Source organism: Hyperolius riggenbachi, chromosome 9 (assembly GCF_040937935.1).
Source record: "Hyperolius riggenbachi isolate aHypRig1 chromosome 9, aHypRig1.pri, whole genome shotgun sequence".
NCBI classification, from domain to species: domain Eukaryota; kingdom Metazoa; phylum Chordata; class Amphibia; order Anura; family Hyperoliidae; genus Hyperolius; species Hyperolius riggenbachi.
Genome location: NC_090654.1, coordinates 73,465,106 through 73,491,356, shown reverse-complemented (window position 1 = coordinate 73,491,356; position 26,251 = coordinate 73,465,106). Strand labels below are relative to the sequence as shown.

Below are 26,251 nucleotides of genomic sequence, written 5' to 3'. Positions count from 1 at the left end.
GCACCAATTTAGTCTGCATTGGTTGCCTCCTAGAAACCGCTTTGATAAAGTTTTTTTTTTTTTTTATTAACACTTCTCCTGATAAGGGTTCGTTAAGGAAAACAGAAAGGACCGCCACTTGGGTTTTCAGCGTACTGGCGGATAACCCAAGTTCCACTCCATCTTGTAAAAGATCTAGGATCAATGGATATCATTGGAGGTAAAGTTCTTCTCTGTTTCCAAGTACATAAAGTCCTCCAAGTTCTGTTCTAAAGCTTTTCAGTGCTTGCTTTCCTGCAGGTTAATAACTTAGCTATTACCCTATCTGACAGACCTTGCCCTCTCAGGATCTGCTCCTCGGGATCCAGGCTGTTAAGCTGAATTGCTGAGGGTTTGGATGTATTATTTACCCCTGAATCAATAGGTCTGGTGTCTAGATGCCATGGTCCTTTCTGTGCCATCTCCTGTAAGAATGGGAACCATGCTCTCCTTGGCCACAAAGGAGCAATGAACACCACTGACTGCTCCTGTGACCTTTATCTTTCTGAGAACTCTGGGAATAAGGTTGAAAGGTGGGAATGCATAGAGTAGCCCCTGAGGTCACTTAATGGTCAGCTCATCTAACCATTCTATTGAACAAGGATAATACAATAACATTTGTAAAGCGCTTTTCTCCCGTAGGACTCAAAGGATAAAGGGAACAGAAATCTGGTTTTCACATTTTCCGAAGATGGGAAAAAAAAAATCCCAAACCGGAACTCCCCAGGACTCTGCCAGTTTCCTAAAGAACTCCAGGTTTAGACCCCACTCGGCCTCCACAATAGGGGACCAGCTTAGGAAATCCACCCACCGGTTCAGTATGCCCTCAACATGAGCTGCCAGTGATTCAGTGGTGCCAGGTGCTCATAGCCAAGTGCCGGCACAAAGAGCAAGCACTGAAGAATGAAAATGATGGAATGAGGGTATTGGTTAGAAGTTTGAAGCACTTATTTTTGACGCAGTGGTTTGTGTCGAGCCTCTGTAATACTATAGCCTACAATATGGATTGTGGCTATAGTGGGCCAGGGGTGTTTCGTTTCGGCAAGACGCGACAAGCAACGGAGCTATGGTAGTGACAAATTGGTAAAGTGAAAGCGCTATAGCTGTAAGAATAGGCAAGCATGAGGAACGGTAAGGGACACCCGAACGATAGTGTTAGGTTTAGTGGCAATTAAGTTAGTGTAATGAAACAGCAGTGAGGTTAGTGTTAAGCGTAGTGGCAGTAAGGTTAATGTTAGGCATTCAGCGGCAGTGAGGTTACTGTTTGGTGTGTTAGTTTTGGGTGCAGTGGTAGTATATGGAGAGGCAGAGGGGTTACCATTAGCAGTAGTGAGGTTAGTGTAACGTTTCCCATTGGTTTCTGTGTTCCGGATGGTGCTGTCAGGCTCAGGTCAGGCTCCGGTCAGGATGCGTGGGCCGGAGATCCGGACACAAAAAATAGTGCATATTGGAAAAGAGTCCGGAGTCCGGATCCGGTCCGGCTCTATACTGTACGGAACGTACGTATGAACGTCCGCATAGCCTTTGCATTGCTATGCGGAACGTACGTTCCGTTTGTACAGTATGCGGTCCGGATCAGATCCGGAAAATCCAGATAGCGAACGCTAATGTGAACCGGGCCTTAGGTGTAGCTGCAGTGAGGTTAGTGTTAAGCACAAGAGCAGTGATGTAAGTGCTAGTGTAGTGACAGTGAAGTTAGTGTGGTGCAGTGGCAGTGAGGTTAGTGTTGAATGCAATAGTAATAGATGGAGTAGTAGTGAGGTTAGTGTTAGCGGTGGGGGGGGGGGGGGCTAATGTTAGGTATAGTGGGAGTATGATGGTTAGTGTGAGGAGGGATTTGGAGAGGTGTGAGCATAACTTTTGAAAAAAGCAGAATATCGGTATAATAGACTAATATCATGCCAAACTCATCAATATAGAAACAAAATGTAAGCTAAAGCTTAGAGATCATTTCAGGAGACGTTGTGTTGATAGGGTATGGGGAGGTTAGATTTAATACATGGGGTTAAGGGATTAGGGTTAGGTGTTTAATATTTCACGTAAGGAGGGGAGGTTAGGCTTTACATTGACTGGACATTAATTTAGACTTTAGGAGGAAAGTAACATGACTCTTAGAGGTTTATGTTTAGGGCAAGGTTAAATTTAGATATTAAAGGACAGCTGACGTGAGAAGAATATGGAGGCTGCCATATTCATTTCCTTTTAAACAATACTAGTTGCCTGGCAGCCCTGCTGATCTGTTTGGCTGCAGTAGTGTCTGAATAACATTAGAAACAAGCATGCAGCTAATCTTGTCAGAGCTGACAATGTTACAAATGCCTGATATGCATACACTGGTCGATTTCAGCATTCGATCGGCCGATCTATCGATTTGCGGCCAAATTTGATCTGACAAATCTGGTTGTCGAATCTGCCACAAATTATCAGTGTATGGCCATCTTTAAGGTGGCCATACACTGGTCGATTTGCCATCAGATCAACCAACAGATAGATCCCTCTCTGATCGAATCTGATCAGAGAGGGATCGTATGGCTGCCTTTACTGCAAACAGATTGTGAATCGACTTACCATCTGTGGAGCACCCGCCACCCCCCCCCCACCCCCCGGCATACATTACCTGAGCCGGCCAGCGCGAGTCCCCCGGTCTCCGCTGCCTTCTTCTCCACTCTGGGCTGTAGCTTCACTAAACTTCCTGTCCGGGGAAGTTTAAACAGTAGAGTGCACTCTACTGTTTAAACTTCCTGTCCGGACAGGAAGGAGTGAAGCCTGCCGGAGCCCAGCGGAGAAGGAGCAGCGAGGACACGCGCCGGCAGAGCAGGTAACGCATCGCCACTAGCATCGGTCATTCGAACGCCGCTATCGACGCACTCCCGGCCCGCCGGCAATCGAGCGAAATCTTCCGCAAAGACGGATCGACGGGAATGATCGATTTCGGATGGTCAGTGTTTGCGCAACGATTTCACAGCAGATTAGATCAAAGTGTTTAAATCTGCTGTATATTGGCGGGAAAATAGTTAGGTGTATGGGCCCCTTTAAGGATCAGGATCAGTAGGATGCCAGGCAACTAGTATTACTTAAAAGGAAATAAATATGGCAGCCTCCATATACCTAAATGCGCTTAATTGACTAAAAACTTTATTCCCATAATTTAATTTGATATATTTCTTATTTTCACGTAATAAAGAAGGAAAATGAACCAGGATAGAAAGGATCAATGTGGTTGGAACTGTAAAACTTTTTTATAAAACTTATGATTTGCATAACTAGGGAAGCATACCTACCAACTTTTTGAGATAAGAAAGAGGGACTCTTAAGCCACACCCCCAACACACCCTTCGTCATGCATACCATAAAGATTTCACAAGAAAAATAGGTTTTATAATTCAAACCACATTGGTCCTTTCTATCCTGCTTAATTTTTCATATTAACATTTAGAGTCAAACGCATTTTTCAATAGAAAAATACATATTTACATAGTTCTATAAATCAGTCCTGAAAGAGGGACACATGTGGAAGAAAGAGTGACAGAGGGATTGGGTTCCCAAAGAGGGACTGTCCCTCCAAAAGAGGGATAGTTGGGAGCTTTGGGGAAGTGTCGGAGCTTGATTAGGGGTGTGGCTTAAGTGTCCCTCTTTCTCATCACAAAACTGCTATGCGTGCAAATCAAATGTACGTCTCCAGGAGCTGTACTGTCTGCTTTGGACTTGTCTGAATTCAGATCATCACTCTTTATTATAAGCAAGTGTGAGAATCTACTCAGCTGCCTGTGAAGACAGGCAGCGTTTTGACCACTGTTCACGTCTGCATTCTGCAGGTCTCTTTGAGACCTTTTGTCAGTTCTGCAGCTTGCTGCTGAGGAATTTGCATACATTCGTTATGCAAATCCCCTACCTGCCTCCTCCCTCCTGTGATGACTGGCAGTATAAAGGTTGGGATTACCCACAGTCCTTGGCTGGTCATTCCTTCAGGGTTTGTAGTACACACTCCTAGAGAGTGTCAGCCATGCTCTTGGTTTGAAGATCATCTTAGAGTAATTCCTGGAAACTGTGCTAGGCAGATTCCTTAAGTGCAGTTAGGATTGTTTATCTGTTTGTTTGTTCTGTTGCTGTTGTCCTGTCCCAGCGGTGGTCGACAGGAAATGGTTCTGATCTCTGTTCTTGGAGTATAGCTGGTGCAGCGGTTGCTACCAGCTATCTCTTTTGTTCTGTCTCCTGGGATCGCGCTAGCCACTTTTCGCTGGCGCTGTGGATCCTTCTGTTCTGCTACTCTGTACCTGGATCGCACTCGCTTCTCGCTAGTGCTGTGGATCCTATCTCTCGCTTGTCCCTGTTTTCGTGTGTCTGTCTTGTCTGCTACGACCGCTTGCTGGAGGCTCGGTGAGGCAACAGTTAAGCAAGCGTTCGCGTCCTCTGTTTCATGTTTGTCTGTCGATGGTTAGTTAGGCGTGTTTGTCTCTATTGTGCTTATCACGTGGAGACCGCGCATAACCGCGTGCACTGTTGCGAATGAGTGCGGTGTTCGCGGTTAGCTAGCGTTTGTTGTTTTCCGTATCTCCTCATTGTATTATTTGCTGTGCCTTTGCTACTCTCGTGCTCCGCCTTGCTGTAACCTTGTGTCACGTCTGGCGATCGCACCTCTCGCGATCGCGTTCCTGCTTCTTATCTGCTGTGGTGTGTGCACAGTCGCGGGTTGGCGACTAATTTTATGCACACACACACACAATCTGTCTCTGTGCTCACTCTCAATCGCTTCTCTTGTGATTGCGTTTCTTCCCTTCGTACAATTCCTGTCTGGCGTGTGGGGTAGGGCAGAGAAGCTGTTCCTCTGCACTCCACAGCTCCACCTGCCGACAGGAATTTCCCTCTGCAGGTGCATAACACCTAGCCTGGGTGTCCTCAAAATATACGCTTGTGGAGGAAATCCGCCGCGTCAGCGCACGTCTGGTGCGCTGACCACGGAGACGATTCCGCAATCGTTACAGCAAGCCAATGAAAGACAACACAAGAGCCAGGCAAGCAGGATTCTCAAAAGGAAATCAGTAGGAGGCCAGTCCATGTCACTTTAATGGCCAGTCTCTTACATGGCAGCTGTACATTAGACCCCTTTCCTCTGTGCTGGGTAATCTGGTGTTTGCAGAGCAGCCCTCCCATGTGGGCACCCTCAGCTGTTGACCAGGGGATGAGCTGTTTGCCAGTTTTCCTCTGCAGAGTGCACTTTAATGACATGCAGTCAGTAACCGGAACTCTCAGCTGTTGTGTCATCAGACCCCGAAAAAATTATTTTCAATGCTTGAAACTGGTTACTGCACTGCGTTCTGTGCTTAACAAAGCGAGGAGCCATGTCCAAAGTGCAGATATCCGTAGCAAGGGGTTTATATTGTTCTAACCGCTGTCAGCTGATGAGCAGCCAAGCCTCGGGCCACTCTGGGCTTTGCGCTCGCACAATACCTATTAATATAGAAAAACTCTTGAAACATCACATGGAGATTCCAGCCAAACTTTTTTTTTTTTTTGTAAAAGCAAACCTGAAATGAAAGTAAAATCAGGTGGGGGGATGGGGTATGGCTTGGTCTATTTTTTAAGCTGCATATATTTGCATAAAATTTGCACAAACTTGGAAATATTTGCATCTCATTGATCTAATGTAATCATGAAATTGGACCATAGAATCTCACACAAAATTGCACCGTTATTGGGCACCTTAAGACTTTTGATAGCGGTGATTCAGTGGGTACATAGCTGTCCTCTGTCTTCTGGTTGGCAGCAATCACACAATGGAAGAACTTGCCTGAGCGCTATTGCCAAGGAGCTGGAGCTCAGCAGTGACAGGGATTTGTCACCTACGACAGTAATGTACTGTTTCAGGGGACCAAAGTCTAAAGGTGCTCATAGATTACTTGACTTGGCGGCTGTTGGACCATTTGATTCAATAATGATCAAATCTGATGAAAATCTGTGCTGCCAAGAGCACGCCCGATCAACTATGCAACCCATTTTGTTCGCATTGACGCAGTGACGAATACAACAGAACCCCCGACGCTGTCCCCTAGTGTAAATGTGCCCGTGTGCGCATTTATACTTCACCTGTCATCCGCCGCGGTGCCCAAGCATCTTCTGCTTCCTCCATTTGTGCATCACACGCTGCCGGAGTATAGCACATGGTGAGATGGTGAGATGGTGGATGTGTCATCACAAGGCAGATTCCTGAGAGATTTCATGCTGAAAATTGACTGGGAATTGGCCTGTGGTGTATGGGCAGCCAAGAGATCTCGCTCTAATCAGAATCGATTGGAGAGAGAGATCTGTCGTTGGTTGAACCTGCCCATCATTGCTAGATGTTTGGGCACCTTTAGGTGTGTACTCGTCTTAGCTGTCTGGGGTAATCACTTTACATATGCAGGGCAGACAGCATGGGTGTGACTTGACATAGTCTGCTTCCCTCCCCGCAAAGCTCTGCTGGGCGTGCTGGCCTGCAAACATCCCCCCCCCATTACAGTCTGCCCTGTCCAGTATAGCCGCTGTACAGCATCTCCCTGTGGCTCCCATCTCTGCAAGTCATGTGACCTGTCAGACCAGAGCAGTGGCTCCCATCCAGGGCTGGTCCGAGGCAAAGGCGAGAGAAGCTCCAGCCTAAGTGCGCAGTGTAGGAGGGGGTGCACAACTCACTCAGTTATTCCCCTATTGTGTTTGAAGCAGAGAGAAATAAGAAAAGGGGATACATGGTAGTGACTGTAAGCCAGATACCTAGAGGTTAAGGTGCTGGGGGGGGGGGGGAGATTAGGGGGATTGGGGGGCCCCCTTTTAGTCTAAAAGCAATCAGTGTGCGACGGCTGGGGTGGGAGGGATGGAGGAGCGCACTTTGGTGTCTCAGCCTTGGGTGCTGGAGGGCCTTGTCCCGGTTCTGCTCCCATCTGTGTGTGTCATGTAACATGTCAGACCAGAGCAGTGGCTCCCATCTCTATGTCATGTGACATGCACAGATGAGAGCAGCAGGGGGTAACAGGAAAAAAGGGCGCAGGCAGCTAGTGGACAAAAAGGGCGCTGCCATTCACTCCCATAATAAATATCGTTTAATGGGCGCCGAACAGGAAAAAAGGGCGCTGGAGATAAACGTTTTACAAACGGCGGCCGGAGATTTTTAATGTTTTATAACTGTGCTTGTGATGATTTACGTTTACAAAATGCACCCGTGACGAATAAAGTTTATAAAAAAAACTAAACATATTTATCCTATTTAACTAAAACATTATTTAAAATGTTATCCCTTACTGTTTGTAAAACATTATTATTCATAAAATAAAGCGATCACTAAGGGGGGGGGGGGGGGGGGGGGGAGTTTAGGCTTAGGCACCAATTAGGGGGGGGGGGGGGTCTAAGGGTTAGGGATAGGTACAGGGAGCGTTCTATGTGAGAGTAGAGTTAGGTATACCGGTAGTTTTAGTAAAATTTTAGTAATACTTACTAATATTTTACAAGAATTATTACAAACGTAGTTATATTTAGATCATCCTTGTTATAAATAATATTTTCAGATATAAGAAGAAATGATAAATGAAGGTTATTCACAATAATATACAATTATAACGATTAAACAGATTTTTTTTTAAGAAACGTCATAAGTTTCACTTTTGAAACAGGGAAGATTAATGATTTATAAATTTGTAAAACATTTGTAAACGAAATACAGCACAATATTTTTATAAACTCTATTAATGCTTATCGTTTACACCCGCGCCCTTTTTTCCCCCCGACGCTCTTTTTTGACGGACGCGCAGCAGGGACATACTGTACAGCAGCCACAGTATAGAGAGGAGTGAGGACATGTCCTGCCACTAGATGAATGTAATGTGTGACGCCCTGCCACAGACAGGACCAGGCCCCTTTAGCGCCCCCCCCCCCCCCCAAGACAGAAAAGGTTGCTGGGGGCGATTATTGCACCCCTGGCAGACAGGCCAGAACAAAAGGCAGCAAGATCACTGCAACTCTCCTGATGGTGAAATGATAACACCGACACATGTATACTTTACAATTGTTAATGCGTCCTGCAGTAAGGACATGTTTCTGCCCAGAGACACACTTTAAATCACATAACACATGTTTATCAAGATGAGAGAGCCCTACGTTAATCACATTAAGGGGTAGAACGGGTTCCTGCGCCTTGTTAAACATCTGTGACTCAGATGTTGCAGATCTGAGGAAAGAAGTACAACTCCCGAAAGCTTATCTTGAGGAAAATAACTGCTAGTGTAAATCTGACAGCGCAAACCCGCCTTCATCTCCGCCAACACTTTCTGTTTTGTAGCTATCCCCACAGGTAGTTAAACTGCTGCGACACTAATGAATCCATCTGTGCATTCTGGAGGATACCTGCGAAATGTGCCGAGCTGGTGGGGCTTAAGGACAGATTTGGGAAACATGAAAGGAAGGCTGAAATAAGAGGACTATGGCGGTTCTAAAACGCTTGTCTTCTTTTGAGAATCCCAGGTGGCTGAGTGTCATTATGAGCTTTTGGCCGCTGTAGCGTTTGGGGCCCGGTTTTATAAAGAGGATGATCTGCAGGGTGTCAGAAAAGTGCTCTGTTTTTCAGTTGGTCATACTTAGGAATATATAATTACGGTATTTAAAGGACAACCGAGGTGATATGTGACATGATGAGATAGACGTGTATGTACAGTGCCTCGCACACAGATAACTAGGCTGTGTTCCTTATTTTTCCTTTCTCTGCTTGAAAGAGTTAAACATCAGGTATGCAAGTGACAGCTTCTGGGTCAGACTATAGCATAGCCCTCACTGATAAGTAATTACAGCCATAAGTCATTACAGCCATAAAATACTTTCCTGTCAGTAAATCTCCGGGATCCAGCACAGGCGTAGTAGCGGCTCTTCGTTCGGGGTAGGCAAAAATAGCTGAGCACGATCGTATCTGCTCTACTGCGCAGGCGCAAAAGTACTCACGCATGCACACTATAGTAGATCGATTGGGTTCGGCTATTTCCGCCTTACCCATTTGAAAAGCCGCTAGTATGCCTGCGCAAGATCGGAGAGGTAAAGATTTACATCGCCGGACTTCGGGGGTCCTGGCAGGCTAAACGGAAGGAGGAAGGAGGCCTCGTTAGGATCCAGAGGCTTCCCCCTCCCGAAGTAAGTATTTTTTTTTCAATTACAGGTTTTCTTTAAAGGGTCAATAATTCATAGATTTGAGCTCTAGCATACTTCAATGAAGGTGCCATTGAGCAGAGACAATGAAACAGTAAAAACTATATTTAAATATAAAATACAACTGTGGGATATCTAAAAAAGTCACTTTTGGGAGAAGGAGGATAGATACAATTGTTTTTCTCATCCGTTTATTTTCACCTCAGATGTCCGTTAAAGAGGAACTGTAACCAAGGATTGAACTTCATCCCAATCAGTAGCTGATACCCCCTTTCCTATGAGAAATCTTTTCCTTTTCTCAAATAGATCATCAGGGGGGGGGGGGGGGGGGTCTGTATGGCTGATATTGTGGTGAAACCCCTACCACAGTGTGATGTCAGGGACATGGTTCTAACTGTTTCCTGTCTGTGAACCTCGCTGCATTGGGCAAGCACTCTATACATAACACTTGATACGGCGTAACAAAACCTGCCAATGGCAACTACAGTGTCAGAGGTGCAAGAAGGGGGATGGGGAACAGTTTGTTAATGATTACTACTATTCAAAATATCTATAGAAGTGATTATTACCACCACAGGACCAATAAACAGCCTATACTTTGATTTAGGAAGAGCCCCATGGGGCCCCTCTGGCCTGGATGCGGTCGTTACCGCTGCAAACCCCTATTGCTACGCCCCAGCCTCCCCCTCCCACCTCCTCTGGTTACTACTACTACTAACGGTACAATAGCCTGAAAGATCGACCTTCCAATCTTTGTGATCGATCGGAGTATCGTTCTGGCTCACCAATGGAGGAAAAAATGTGAAGCAATCCAATCAGACCAAAAGAATCATACAGAAATTTAGATCGATGGCACAATCAATAGATCGATTGTTCATCGTCAATTAGCACCATTAACAGTACCCCGATCTGATTGATCACATGGTTGATCGTTTGGGAGATTTTACTATTAGTGGGCACCTTTAAACGGTTAATGGAGAACCACTTGGGGCCAAATCATGAATCACACTCGCCCCTTCCTGCTTCACTAAGCTCCTCCCATTGATCAACTGTCACTAGACCTCTGTCCATTTATCCTGTTAAGTTCACATCCCCAGAAATGGTAACAGTAGTCGCTTAGGCAGGGGGTCACACTTGTCTTTCAGTTTCTACACTTTTCAGAAAACTGAAAGACAAATGTGACCTCTACCGTACAACAGCTAATGTAATTTATAGAGAAAACTGACAAATTGCGCAAGATGTCAGTTTTTTTTCTGCATACGAAATCTGCATTAAAGTGTGACCTAGCTCATTGATTAACATGAGTTCTCAGTTGAAGTCAGTTTTTCTGTGCAGAAAACGCGTACGAAAGCCGGTAAGTGTGACCCCTGAGGAAGGGGCAGACAGTTTACCAGCTTCGCTATTGCTGCTAATTCTTAACAGTAACAATCGCCAGGTTTATCAATCAGTGCAATCGCCACTTATGAATCACCAAATAGTGCTCTCCACTTAACTTACAAGCTTCAGCAGAGCAGAAGAGAAAACACTTTTGTGCAAGCATAGTTTTTAACTTCGCTTTGAATCGCCAGATTAAGAAGTAGCGATGTGTGTCCACAATACAAATCCATGGGCCACGTACACCTATGTCTTTTAAAGTGCAAACATACATCCAATTTTGATTGGCCAGCTTTACCACTCCCACATAGTTATCAGAGCCAACAGATTTTGCATACTATTAGATTGTAGAAAGGCAGGAGAAAGCTGGGCACTTGGTAAAATCGCAAACTTCAGTGAAATAGTGGTACATCTGCAGCCTGACAGCCGTTTCACAGAAATTGCACTTTGTCACAGGCCCTAATGCAGAGTGACACCTTGCACTTGGGAGTCTGACGAAGCAGAAGTCCCGCGAGATGGCTGTCGGGCCACAGAATGTACCCTCACTGCTGCCCGAAAAGGTTAGTGTGCTGATGTATCACTAATCATGATTGCCCCATCACTGACCAATTTTACCACTTCCATGTAGTATGAGGATCAACAGATATTGAGTACTATAATCAGATTGTGTAGGTCAGTGATCTGCAAACTTGGCTCTCCAGCTGTTAAGGAACTACAAGTCCCACAACGCATTGGGCTCTATTCTCAATCACACATGCGGTAAGAGATTTTTTACCGCTATATTACCGCAAGTGATAATTTCCGCATTTTTTCCTCATTCACCAAAAATGTTCCGCATGTGGGAACAATGCGTAAAAAAATTTGGGAAACATGCGTAATTACATAGTAAACATGCGGAAGCCATGCAGAAGAAAAGTTGCATAACAAAACTTGTCCAAAAAAAAAAAAAAAAAAAAATTAAAGTCCACCAAACACGGCACTCAAGGCTCCAGACTCCATTTAAGTCAATGGGAAGCGAAATACATCACCAAGTACTAGTAGGTGATAAAAATTCGGTAGTCAAGTCAGAAATAAGGCGCCTTTTTTGTGAATTTTGATTTTTTGCGGAAACTACCGACTTTTGCGGACTTTTACCGCATTTTTTTACGCATGTGGGTAATTAATGCATAAAATTTTACGCATGCGGTAAATTTCATGCGTAAACATAAGTGAATGTCAAGATGGTTTTTTTTTTTCGGGAATCTACCGCAAGTGCATTTCCGCATGCAGTAAATCATTGAGAATAGAGCCCATTGTGGGAGTCTGACAGCCAGAGTCATGATTCATAAAGGCAAATGCAATGTGGGACTTGTAGTTCCTTAATAGCTGGAGAGCCAAGTTTGCAGATCACTGGTGTAGGTAAACCTTCATACTACGGGTACCTGCCGATACTAATGGCATGGATTCTGTAGGAACAAGTTAAAAAAATTTTTTTTTTTTTTTTTAAATTGGACTTGTAGATTTTGAGAAAATTAATATTAAAAAACTCAAAGAAAAAATAGCTTTTAAAACTTGTATAATCAGGTACAGAGGGCAGAGGTGACACTGAAAGCACAGGGGACACAGAGGAGGTACAGGGGACAGAGATGGCACAATGTTTCGACTTAAGAACAGATTCAGTTAAGAACGAACCTACAGTCTATCATTCATTAACCGGGGAATACCTGTCCACGGAAGTGGTAAAGTTGGTCAGTGATTGGCAAATCATAATTGAAAGAAAGAGTGTACGAGGCTATGGTGAGAAGTAACACATCTGTTACTGTTAATTTTAGTAATGGCAATTAAATTACAATTGCCAGTGACCACATTTGATCACCCTTCTGTATATGTATTATAAAAGTATTAATTATATTTTTAACCACTTTGTCCTCCTTGACGTATAAAAACGTAAAGGAGGACAGGCGCGCTCCCGCGCGCTCCCGCGGCCGATCGCGCGCGTGCACGCGCACTCCCGGCCGCGGATTCGGTAGCCACGGAATCAATGTATCGGGCTGGGGAGCCCGATCATTGATTCCTCTCCCCCGCTGAAAAAGCGACAGCTTCTCTCGGAAGCTTCGCTCTTTCTGAAGCTGTGTCCCTCTAAGCGTACATTGTACGCTTAGAGTGACGTCATGTAAAAAAAATCGAGATTGCCATCTTGTGGCCAAAAAGTAAAACTACAAGCAAATACCCAAAAACATCACACAACACCAATATTTCCCCAAATAAAACACTTGTATATCCCACCCTCCCAAAAATGCCCACATAAAATGTTTAATAAAAAAAAAAAAAAAAAAAATTACTATAAAAAAAAAAAAAAACATAAATATTTACCTAAGGGTCTAAACTTTTTAAATATCTATGTAAAGATGAAATATTTCTCTCTATTTTTTTTTTATAAGCTTGTAAATAGTGATGTATGCAAAACGGAAAAAATGCTCTTTTATTTCCAAATAAAATATTGTCGCGATACATTGCGATAGGGACATAATTTAAATGGTGAAATAACCGTGACAAATGGGCAATAACAATACGTGGGTTTTAATTATGGAGGCATGTATTATTTTAAAACTATAATGGCCGAAAACTGACAAATAATGAATTTTTTCATTTTTTTTCTTATTCTTCCTGTTAAAATGCATTTACAGTAAATTGGCTCTTAGCAAAATGTACCCCCCAAAGAAAGCCTAATTGGTGGCGGAAAAAACAAGATATAGATCAGTTCATTGTGATTAGTAGTGATAAAGTTATAGGCTAATGAATGGGAGGTGAACATTGCTCGGATGCATAAGCTGAAAACGACTGAGATGTTAAGTGGTTAAGGTACTTATCCGTTAGCCGGGCGCATCCGGCAGGTGGCGCTAATTACTATTCCCCCTCCAGGCCGCCATGGATATTAGGGAAAGATGTAACTCTGGTGGAGTTTTGTCGCCACCTGCCGGATGCGCCCGGCTAACGGATAAGTACCATTTTTAAAATTAAAGGGAAAAAAGTCAACAAAAAACAAGTAATTTAAATGTAATGTGTCTCTTTATAAATAGAGCTCCATTGAGTCACACACACATGAATCAAGCATGCAGCCAGTGGAGTCAGAACACCCGATCTGCATACTCCTGGGTCAGTGACATGGAAAATATAAGCACAGTAAGGGAAGAGGCATAAACAATGGTAGCCTCTATTCTCCTATAACTTCAGGCATACTTCAAGGCATTAGACAGCGTCAAGAGTTAGAAAAATTTATTTATTTTTACTGAATAGACAATTAGCCTGCCTTTTCAAAAACAATGCCCAAAATGGCAGCTTCCATGGTTCATGCGTAACAGGTGCACTTTAAAAGGCGCTGAAGCGTGTACTCACAGCTGATGGTGATGCCCAGCTCCACTCCTCGCTTCTTCGGCAGCTTGACGTGAAACGTACCACTGCTCGGAACCACAGACTCTTGGAGGAAGCAGAGAAGGGGGGGAATTAATGAGCGGAATGTAGGTCAGCCTGCAGTGACGCCATCTGTGCTGAACCTCCAGACAACGTATGGAAAGCAGGAAACAGCAGCAACAAAGAGCAGCTCACTTCTCAATATTACACAAATACACGCATATCTCCCAAGACAGGGGGCTTGTTTATTAGGCTATGGTCACAGTGGGCATTGCGTTCCCTGGCAGCAAGAATGCAACGGACTGGGAAAACACATTATATGCACGTTGCTTTGCATACAGTCAATGGAAAATATACTTCCTGTTTATGGGTAACGCAGTGTATTCTGGTGCCATTAAAGCACAATGCACCCGCCGCACTGTGACCGTTACTATAGCTAGTGCATTGCTGGGCGGCAAACCGCATTCCAAAGTGGCTGTTATGCCGCACCGCACCACTGTGATTGTAGCTTGAGGTCCCTTTTCCACAGGCGGCTGAACTGTGCGCTCAGTCAGAAGATGCCAGGCAGCAGCAAGCAGTTGCAGGAGTTCCACAGTCTTTTCACTGCCTGTCAACTGCTTGTGGAAAAGGACCCCAACATTATTAGATTGATCTCTTTTCGGGACTCAGTGGCATCACTTCTTACCTGTCCACAAGCTCCTTAATTCATAGGGATGATCAATGAGATGCACATGTTTATCTATGAAAATGTTTCAAGCAAATATATGCAGTTTGAAAATGGACCAATCAATTTAAACCCAGGTTTAAACTGATTGTTCCATTTTCAAACTACATATATTTGCATAAAAATGTGCATACATTTTCAGTAACTCTGAAAAAAAATTGCATCTAATTGCTCATTCCTATTGATTAGTAGACAAGACCAACCAGATGCCAGCAAGACCTCTTTTTCACAGACTGTTGATAGGCAGTGAAATGCCTCTCACAGCTGCTCACAAGTGCTCACTGCTGCCTGTCAACTGCTCACAGCTGCCTGTCAACTGCTTGCTGAGCACACAGCTCAACAGTTCGTGGAAAAGAGGCCTAATTCTAGCTTGCATGCAAATTAGATGCAAGTTGTATGCAGTCTGGAATTCGGGTCAATCCAAATCATCAGGAGGTGTATTTAATGGCTTAGTTCCAAACCGCATACAATTTGAAAATACATTTGCATGCAAACTGGAAAAATTATTTACTTTTAAAGGACACCTGACGTGAGAGGGATACAGAGGCTGCCATACCAGTTGCCTAACTATCCTGCTAATCTCTTTGGCTGCAGTACTGTCTGAATCACACACCAGAATTACGCATGCAGCTATTCCAGTTAGAGCTCCAGATCTGCATGCTTGTTGAGGGTCAGTGGCTACAAGTATTAGGCGTGGGGCCCAACAGAAAATTTCAGCAGTATTTTAGAATCATCAGCAATACTGAAAGAGCTAGGCTAATGAAGGTCAATGGAAGTGATCTCTCAGTAGCAATTGCAATTTCCCAAGATCACAATCATGGTGCCTACAGCATATGAAGCATTTGGCTTCAATACAAAGCATAGGATTGTGGCAAAATCGCTTTGCAATCACTGTACAAAACAATTTTGCAGCATTTTTACTACCCAAAACCATTTGCTGTACCCAAATAGCCATAAGGTGACCACATATCATACAATTTTTTAAATAACTGTTCAATTTAAGAATTGCAATAAGGGCCCGTTTCCACTTGTGCGGTGCGAATTATCGCGGTAAAAATTCGCATGCAAATTTTGAATGCAGTTGTATGCAAATTTGTATGCAAATTTGAATGCAAATTTGCATGCGGATGCAAATTTTGCATGCAGTTGTATGCAAATTTTTATGCAAATTCGCATGGATGACCATTTATGCGGATTTAACCATGGCGGTGCCTGTGTGCTTTTCCATTGATTAAACCGCATGTGAATTCCCTATTAAATACATTGTATGCGGTTAGCATAGCATTATGCGATATGCAAATTCTGATGGCTCTACCGTGCAGATTTTTTCTGCACAGAGAAAGGCAAAGGAATCCTGACAAGTGGAAACAGTCCCATCCACTTGTATTGGCTATGCGAATTCGCATGCGGGAAATGCATGCAAATTCGCGATAGTGGAAACGGGCCCTAAATGTTTGACTGATTCTAACATTACGAAAATCTGACCAATGTACCACACACACATTCAATTTTTCCACAATTATGATAAAAATGATTGGAAACTCGGAGAAAATTACTAGGGTGTGTATATTAATAAATTGACAAACACCATACAATCTTTAGAAAAATTGAAGAAAAATTTCCAGCATTCTGGTTCGATAAACATAAAAAAAACAGGAAATCTGATCGGATTTTTCAGTCGAATAAAAAAAAAAACACCCTTTTGATTTTTTTCCGGAGATCCGATCATATTTATCGAATTGCCGTAAAATCGGATCATTTTATTGTATCGTGTGTGGCCACCTTATAACACTTAAAAAATCTCCAGAAATTACAAAAAGCACTTAAAGTGACAGCACGGTGCTCCCGTCGCTGTGGCTGTCCTGCGCAGGCACAGCACGTGTACTATGCATATGTGTGTACGTCGCACGTGAACTGTGCAAGATGGCCACAGCGTCAGGAACGTAATTGAGGAAACGCACGGCCCGGTGACTGGCCAGTCATCGAAAGAGAGGCTGGCTGGCTGCGGGGGACCAGAGGATCGGTGATTGACAGTGTGGGCACAGGACATCTGCAGGGGGATGGTGGAAGCCCCGGGTAAGTAAAAGATTTAAATTTTTACTCATTTAAGGTTCACTTTACGCAATTTTGATTTCTAGTTTATCCCAGGCCTAGCAGGACAGCCAGGCAATTAGCATTGTTTAAAAGGAAATAAATATAGCAGCCTCCATATCCCTCACGTTAGGTTCCCTTTAAGTTACCTCGGCGGGAGCCTCTCCGCCAAACATTTTCTGCAGCACATATTTCAAGCTGAAAGCTATGATCCATTCAGACAGCTCTCTGCACTCCGCTGCACCCTCTAATCCAGGAAACAATTAGTCCTCCAATAGCACTTCCTGTTAACTCCTTCAGCTGGGCTGCCTCAGGTCAGGTGACGACAAATAACTGCAGAAGTCTCAGGCCTCCTTTTCACGAACTGTTGATAAGCAGTGAAATGCCTCTCAAACTCTCTCAACTGCTCACTGCTGCCTGGTAACTGCTTGTTGCTGCATGATAACTGCTTACTTCTTTAGTCCACAAAGAAAGTTGCGATCACAATCCTGACCTCTCAGCGTGGCATAGGATTTCCCTGAAAAGAATGAGAATATAGTGCGATATTGCTTCCAATGAACCACCCAGTGATTCACTTCATGCAATTGTGTGAAACTGCCTCCACCAGTATATCAAGGAAACACGGGGGGATATATATTCACCCCCTTAGTGAGTTACACTCACCAGATACTTTCTTGTTTTTCAAGCATATAAGCCCTCCAGCCTGGGCAATCACAATTCAGGACCTTTAAAACATATAGATCGAAGCTTCCATAGCATAAAACCGTTTTTCATTTATTGCTAAAAATGCATAAAACATGCGTACCGGATTCCAGTGCATAAGCGGTTCTATGAGCGTGTCAGCACCGCCGCGGTCGGATCCCCGCTGCACACCACAGTCACCGCTTAGCTTCCTCCTTCCGTCCCACGTGACTCCTTAGCTCCGCCCTACGCGTTTCGTCATTTGACTCATCAGGGGCATGGCGGGGATCCGACCGCGGCGGTGCTGACACGCTCATAGAAACGCTTATGCACTGGAATCCGGTACGCATGTTTTATGCATTTTTAGCAATAAATGAAAAACGGTTTTATGCTATGGAAGCTTCGATCTATATGTTTTAAAGGTCCTGAATTGTGATTGCCCAGGCTGGAGGGCTTATATGCTTGAAAAACAAGAAAGTATCTGGTGAGTGTAACTCACTAAGGGGGTGAATATATATCCCCCCGTGTTTCCTTGATATACTGGTGGAGGCAGTTTCACACAATTGCATGAAGTGAATCACTGGGTGGTTCATTGGAAGCAATATCGCACTATATTCTCATTCTTTTCAGGGAAATCCTATGCCACGCTGAGAGGTCAGGATTGTGATCGCAACTTTCTTTGTGGACTAAAATCGTGACTGGAGAGTGTGTACTCTGTTAAAGTCTGCGGATCCCCTATACTGGTGACATTTTGGGTTTTATATACTTCTAATTCTGTCAAGTGTTGTGGAGCGCAGTCCTTCCGGCCTGTTCTTTTTGGGGCATTACTCACTTTTAACTGCTTACTTCTGCCTGGTAACTGCTTGCTGAGCACACAGCTCGACAGTTCTTGGAAAGGAGGCCTAACATAACGTGAAAGGCTGCATTGTGTCCATTTTTGGTGCGTTTGCGTTTTTTTTTAACACAGATTATCAAGCGTTTGCGTGCATTTTAATGCATTTGTGGTTCGCATATATAAAACGCACATGCATTTTGTATGCATTTTTATATTTACATTTATGCAAATCACTAGGAAGACAACAGAAAGCGGAAATACATCAGAAATCTTTATTTTTATTTTAAAAACGCATACAAAAACTTTGCGTTTCCACTGACTTTCATTGTGTGCGTTTTTGATGCGTACATGCACAATATGCAACAAAACTAGTGATTTTAAAAACGCCAAAGTACAAACGCATACCCATTCGTTTTTTTTTTCTGCATACCATTGACTAACATTGCTGCATAAAAAGCAGCTTTTTACACAATGCTAGCATTTCTGTTATATGTGCACCCAGCCTTAAAGGGGCACTATGGCGAAAATTTGTAAAATGTAAAATATGAGCAAACAAACAAAAATTACATTTTTTCCAGAGTAAAATGAGCAATAAATTACTTTTCTCCTATGTTGCTATCACTTACAGTAAGTAGTAGAAATCTGACATGCGGCAGGTTTTAGACTAGTCCATCTTTTCATAGGGGATTCTCAGGGATTTATTGATTTTCAAAAGCACTTAGGGCTCTTTCACACTTGCGGCGATTTTGTGCGTTAACGCAAGCGGCTAACGTTTGCGTTAACCAAGGTAAAATGAAAGTCCATAGACTTTCATTTTACCTTTCACACATGACGCTGCTTTTCGATGCGTTGCGGTTCCGAGGCACCCAGGCGCAGTTTTTCGTCCAACGCACCCGCGAGCTGGCGTTTTCCGTCGGGTTTAATTACCAGCTACCGCCGCTGATTGTATTGCACCGCAGATACCCGACGACACGCCGCAGGCAGACAACGCGTGCAGGAGAACGGCTCCTGCATGCGTTGGCTGATGTGAAAGAGCCCTTAGTGAATGGCAGTTGCTCTGTTCAACTGCCAAAACCTGTGTAGCGAACAGGGAAGCTGGCCAGCATCATTATTTAAATCCTTTTTAGGGAATATAAAGATAGTATATTTATAAAGAATAAAAGCCTTGCTGAAAATCCCCTATGAAGAGATGGACTAGTCCCATGATGGCTAACCTTGGCACTCCAGCTGTGATGGAACTACAAGTCCCATGAGGCATTGCAATACTCTGACAGCTCTAAGCATAACTCAGGGAGGCAGAAGCATGATGGGATTTGTAGTTTTGACACAGCTGGAGTGCCAAGGTTAGCCATCACTGGACTAGTCCAAAACCTGTCACTTCTGTCAGATTTCTACAACCTACTGAAAGTGACAGCAACATAGGAGAAAAGTAATATATGGCCCATTTCACTCTGGAAAAAACGTAGTTCTTATTTGTCTATGTTTGCACATTTTAAATGTTAACATTTTTCGCCATAGTGCCCCTTTAAACTCTCACAACTGCTCACTGCTGCCTGGTAACTGTAGAACTGTGTGCTCAGCAAGCAGTCTGTGGAAAAGAGGCCTCACTTTGCACAAGAAATATTACATTCAATGCCATGTAAGGGCTCGTTTCCACGGGCCGTTGATAGTCAGTGAAATGCCTCCCAAACTCTCAGAACTGCTTTCTGCTGCCATGTACATAGTTCAACTGTCCGTGGAAAAGAGGCCTTAGGCCTTGTTCACATTGCGTTCCGTCCGTGTGGGCCGGTTTTTGAACCTTTTTTTACGATTTCTCTGCGTTGGACTGTTTAAGCTCTTTTGCAGAGCGATTGCGTTTTTTTCACTTCCTGACGTCAGTGGCCCAAGCACCGCTTAGCTGAGCGGCTGGGAAACGAACCGTTTAGATGTGAACTCTCTCATAGGGAATCATGGCACAAGCGCTTTCAGGGCGATTTTGAAAATTGCCAGCACTTAAAAATTGTCAAAAACAGTAAAAGTGCTTTTCTGAGCGATTTTCGCGTGCACGATCGCGGAATGACAGCGATTTTTCCACGATTTTAATTAAAGTGAATTGGAGAGAGGTACTTTTCCATTAGCCGGGTGCATCCACTAGGTAGCGATAAAACTCCACCAGAATTACATCTTTCCCTACTATCCATGGCTGCCTGGAGGGGGAACAGTAATTAGCTCCACCTAGTGGATGCGCCCGGCTAACGGAAAAGTACCGGGAAAGATTTTAAAAAACGCTAAGCATACGCAAAACACTCAGAAAGCGCTTCTAGTGTGAATGGGCCCTTAGGCCTTGTTCACATTGCGTTCAGCTCGCATGTCCGTCCGCCGTTTTTTAAAGTGTTTTCCGGCTTTTTTTGCACGTTTGCGTTTTTTGTGGGCGATTTTGTAAGTGCTTTTGCAGACCACTTCCGTCTGTTGATCCGGAAACAACAAATACAATGGGCTCTATTCATAAAACATTTGTGGCGAAAAAACTCCTGGAGGGAAAATACCGCAGCGGTATTTTAGACTTCTGGGTGGTCATTCATAAAAATCTTGCCAGCTGCGATGCAAGAGCAGAGATCTCCCGCTGAAGGCTGGCGGTAAGCTGTCGGAAGGCATGCGGAAACACTTCAGCGTCCCTACGTGCACTGCTCTCTCTGGGAGGTCTGTCCCATTCACTTGTATGTAATCCGCAAAATCAGAGGAAGCGGTATTTCCCGTCCACATACCGCTTCCTCTAAACTTTATGAATGGCCATTTTGTTACTTTTTTCTAGATAAATCTAGAATAACACTGGAGAGGGCGGAAATTTCTCGCTCTGCTGGGGGATTGTAGATTTTCATGCGGGAACAGCTTTTATGAATGCCCACTTTGCTAAATGGACGGGAAAATCCTCTGTTTTGAGCGGAAAACTTGCGGTAACCTTTTATGAATAGAGTCCATTGTATTTAAAAAAAAAAACAAAACCTCACGCAATCACTTGCCAAAGCATTGCATTTTTTCCTATACCTTCCATTGAGGCAAATCGCCTCAACAATGGCACAAGCACCGCTTTTCAAAGAGGATCGCAAACGAACCGCTCTGATATGAACTCTCTAATAGAGAATCATTACACAAGAGCTTTCAGGGTGATTTTGGAAATTGCCCACACTTAAAATTTTACAAAACCGCCTCTAATGTGAACAAGGCCTCAGTGTGTGTGTGTATCAAGATGTCCCTAGAACAAAGCCTTGTACAGACTAGAGAAGATCAATGAGATCATTTTATTGAATTTATGCAGATTATATACGGATTGAAATTGGCCCAATTCAAATCAGCTGCAACTGCATTTGATTGGTCCAATTTAAAGCTGCATACAAACTGCAATTTGCATCAAGTTGAAAAAAATGCAGTTGATCATCTCTAGTACAGACGATTTTTTAGCATCCAAAATGATCATTCGTGATCGTTTTCATGTGACATGTATAAGATCTGTACAGATGTCTCTCACCCCCTGCGTCCAACTCTGCTGAAAATAAGTATAAGTAGCAATCTGGTTGTATTTGGACACTAGTCTACTTTAAGGGACCCATCTGGAAACCTCATAGAGAAATACAGCTAATATGATTTGGTGGACGACACCGTCTCAAACCTTAAAGGGGCACGACAGCGAAAAATTATAAAAATTTAAAATATGTGCAAACATATACAAATAAGAAGTACACTTTTTCCAGAGCAACCACAGTATGAAGGCAGGTGAGGAAATCCCATCCTCAGGGCTGGTGCACACCGAGCGGCTTTTTCAGCGTTTCTGCAGTCGCTTGCGGCTGCGGATCCGCTTGGTCAATGTATCTCAATGGGGTGGTGCACACCAGAGCGGGAGGCGTTTTGCAGAAACGAAAAATGCCGGGGTGAGGCATTTTTTGGATTGCGGATGCGTTTCTGCCTCAATGTTAAGTATAGGAAAAACGCAAACCGCTCTGAAAAATGCCTGTTCAGAGCGGTTTTGCCGGCGTTTTTGTTACAGAAGCTGTTCAGTAACAGCTTTACTGTAACAATATATGAAATGTACTATACTGAAATCCGCTGCAGCAATCTGCAAAACGCTAGCAAAACGCCATAGAAAAATAAGAAAAAGCGTTTCAAAATCTGCTAGCATTTTGCGGATCTGCTAGCGGGTTTTGGTGTGCACCAGCCCTCACTCGGGTTCTTTAGTCATCAGATATGTGGGTCGCGCTCCAGAAAAAAGCAATAGTTCAGAAATTGAATACTAGAAAGCAGCTGGGGGCTGTGACATAACAACTGGGAGGGAGAAGGCGCTCCAAAAAAATAGGTGGTTGTGGATGAACAGTATGGCCTGGTGCACACCAAAAACCGCTAGCAGATCCGCAAAATGCTAGCAGATTTTGAAACGCTTTTTGTTATTTTTCTGCAGCGTTTCAGCTAGCGTTTTGCGGTTTTGTGTAGCGGTTTTGGTGTAGTAGATTTCATATATTGTTACAGTAAAGCTGTTACTGAACATAGTGGGATGTGGGTGTCAATAACACCCTCTAGTGAAAAGATACAGGAGACAAAAGTGGGAGCCCAATAGTGTAGTATGTCAAAAACAATTGAACGTAATAAAAGTAAGACACTACTCACAAAGGTGGGTTGCAGAGGGGCAACCGACCACAGGAAGCAGGTGGAGACAACAAACCCGACTCCACTCGGGGTGGTCCCTAGGGACCTGGATGCGGTCGCTCTCCTTGGTAAAAGAAAGGGGACAGATATCCGCCGTGGTCGAAGCCACGTGTGGTCTGTACCCACCCCTCAGACGGGTGAGGTAAGGGGGTATGATTGCACAATAAGGGTATAAGAGGCGCCCTGGTGTAATAAAAGCATCTAAAAACAGTTTAAAAACGGGAAATAAATTTGAGGTGGCTTACCTCAGTGACGAAAAAATCTTTGTATTTTACAAAGGTTTTTATTAGTAGCACAGGCAACGCGTTTCGCGGGTCAGGGAGGCTCCCTTTGCTGAATCTGTCATTTAGTTTGGCACTGTTATTGGCCTGAGGAAGCGGGCTCTGACCCGCGAAACGCGTTGCCTGTGCTACTAATAAAAACCTTTGTAAAATACAAAGATTTTTTCGTCACTGAGGTAAGCCACCTCAAATTTATTTCCCGTTTTTAAACTGTTTTTAGATGCTTTTATTACACCAGGGCGCCTCTTATACCCTTATTCTGTTACTGAACAGCTTCTGTAACAAAAACGCCAGCAAAACCGCTCTGAAGTGCCGTTTTTCAGAGCGGTTTGCGTTTTTCCTATACTTAACATTGAGGCAGAAACGCATCCGCAATCCAAAATCTGCAGCAGCCCGGGAGTATGCGTTTCTGCAAAACGCCTCCCGCTCTGGTGTGCACCAGCCCATTGAAATACATTACCCAAGCGGATCCGCACCCGCAAGCGGATCGCAAACCGCAGCCGAACCGCTCTGGTGTGCACTAGACCTCTGTCTATATTATGTGACTAAAAATAGCAAAAAATATAAATAATAAAAATGACTTACCTCAAAGGAAGGAGCAAAGCCAATTTCAAACAAAAGGTGTATTATTCATCTGACACTATCAATGATAACGCATTTCGTGGAACACAGTCCGCTTCCCAGGCGCGGAGCTAGGGGGGGTCGGGGTAGGTCAAGTGCCCCCGGGCGCCGGGTCCCTAAGGGCGCCCAGCTGAGCTGATTTTTTTTTTTTCCCTCTGCGGAGGGGAGCAGCGCAGAGAAGAGAAGAGGGAGAGCTATGCGGACGGTGGAGAAGGGGGCCATCTCCCTCCCTTCTCTCACCTTAGGGCTCTCCCTCCCTCCATCGCTGTCCCCTCCGTTATTGTCCGGGTGCTGGCGCAGCGGGCGGGACTCACCTCCGTCTCGCTCCAGCGCCGGCCGGAAGTTCGGATCCCGCAGCCGCTGCTCTGGTCTGGACTAGACCAGAGTAGCGGCAGATCCATCCGCGCTGCGACGAGACGGAGGTAAGTTCCGCCCGCCGCTGCCAGCACCCGGACATTAATGGAGGGGACAGCGAGGGAGAGAGAGCAGCTCTCCCTCTTCTCTGCGCTGCTCCCCTCCTCCTGGGGAGGCAGGGAGGGGGACACCTGGCTACCTACTCTGGGCATATATACCCCTGGCTACATCTACTGGGCATATATACCCCTGGCTACATCTACTGGGCATATATACCCCTGGCTACATCTACTGGGCACATATACCCCTGGCTACATCTACTGGGCACATATACCCCTGGCTACATCTACTGGGCACATATACCCCTGGCTACATCTACTGGGCATATATACCCCTGGCTACATCTACTGGGCATATATACCCCTGGCTACATCTACTGGGCATATATACCCCTGGCTACATCTACTGGGCATATATACCCCTGGCTACATCTACTGGGCATATATACCCCTGGCTACATCTACTGGGCATATATACCCCTGGCTACATATACTGGGCATATATACCCCTGGCTACATATACTGGGCATATATACCCCCTGGCTACATCTACTGGGCATATATACCCCTGGCTACATCTACTGGGCATATATACCCCTGGCTACATCTACTGGGCATATATACCCCTGGCTACATCTACTGGGCATATATACCCCTGGCTACATCTACTGGGCATATATACCCCTGGCTACATCTACTGGGCATATATACCCCTGGCTACATCTACTGGGCATATATACCCCTGGCTACATCTACTGGGCATATATACCCCTGGCTACATCTACTGGGCATATATACCCCTGGCTACATCTACTGGGCATATATACCCCTGGCTACATCTACTGGGCATATATACCCCCTGGCTACATATACTGGGCATATATACCCCCTGGCTACATATACTGGGCATATATACCCCTGGCTACATATACTGGGCATATATACCCCCTGGCTACATGGACTGGGCATATATACCCCCTGGCTACATATACTGGGCATATATACCCCTGGCTACCTACTCTGGGCATATATACCCCTGGCTACATATACTGGGCATATATACCCCCTGGCTACATATACTGGGCATATATACCCCCTGGCTACATATACTGGGCATATATACCCCCTGGCTACATATACTGGGCACATATACGCCTGACTATATATACTGGGCACATATTATTCTCCTGGCTACATATACTGGGCATATATACCCCTGGCTACATATACTGGGCACATATACCTCTGGCTACATATACTGGGCACACATATCCCTGCCTACATATACTGGGCACATATACCCCTGGCTACCTGTTCTGTGGACATCTCTACCCCTGGCTACCTGTTCTGGGGACATCTATATCGCTGGCCACCTATTCTGGGGACATCTATACCGCTGGCCACCTATTCTGGAGACATCTATACTGCTGGCCACCTATTCTGGGGACAACTATAGACCTGGGGCTACCTATTTTTGGGGAACCACGTCAGATTGAGTGTATTTTGGAGAACTGCTGCCAGGTGAGAGGTGTCTACCATATTAAGGGGGCATTCTACCTATTTATGTGAAATGCTGTCTATTTATGTGACTCATGACTGCTGAATTTGTCTTGTTGGGGGCCTCATGGTTACTGAATTTGTCTTGTTGGGGGCCTCATGATTTGTTGGGGGCCTCAAGATCGCTGAATTTGTCTTGTTGGGGGCCTCATGATTGCTGAATTTGTCTTGTTGGGGGCCTCATGATTGCTAAATTTGTCTTGTTGGGGGCCTCATGATTGCTGAGTTGGTTATGTTGGGGGTCTCATGATTGCTGAATTTGTCTTGATGGGGGGGGCTCATGATTGCTGAATTTGTCTTGGAACATGCTGGAAGGTACATACTGAGGGAGGGTGGGTGAGCGTGAGCCTGCTAACCTCCATATACATTTGGCTCCACCCATAACCACGCCCACATTTATTATGTGAGCACGCCCTTTTTGGCGCGCCGCAACCTT

General features: G+C 44.6%; 1 protein-coding gene across 13 annotated transcripts in view; it reads right to left on the bottom strand.

Moving 5' to 3' along the window:
* GRIP2 (glutamate receptor interacting protein 2) overlaps positions 1–26,251 on the bottom strand; it is a 627,309-nt gene that overhangs the window by 64,051 nt on the left and 537,007 nt on the right. For all 13 annotated transcript variants that reach the window (XM_068253049.1, XM_068253055.1, XM_068253054.1 and 10 more), the window contains exon 14: positions 13,924–14,004. In XM_068253049.1, the coding sequence (XP_068109150.1) occupies positions 13,924–14,004 (81 nt within the window). The remainder of the gene's footprint in view (positions 1–13,923; positions 14,005–26,251) is intronic.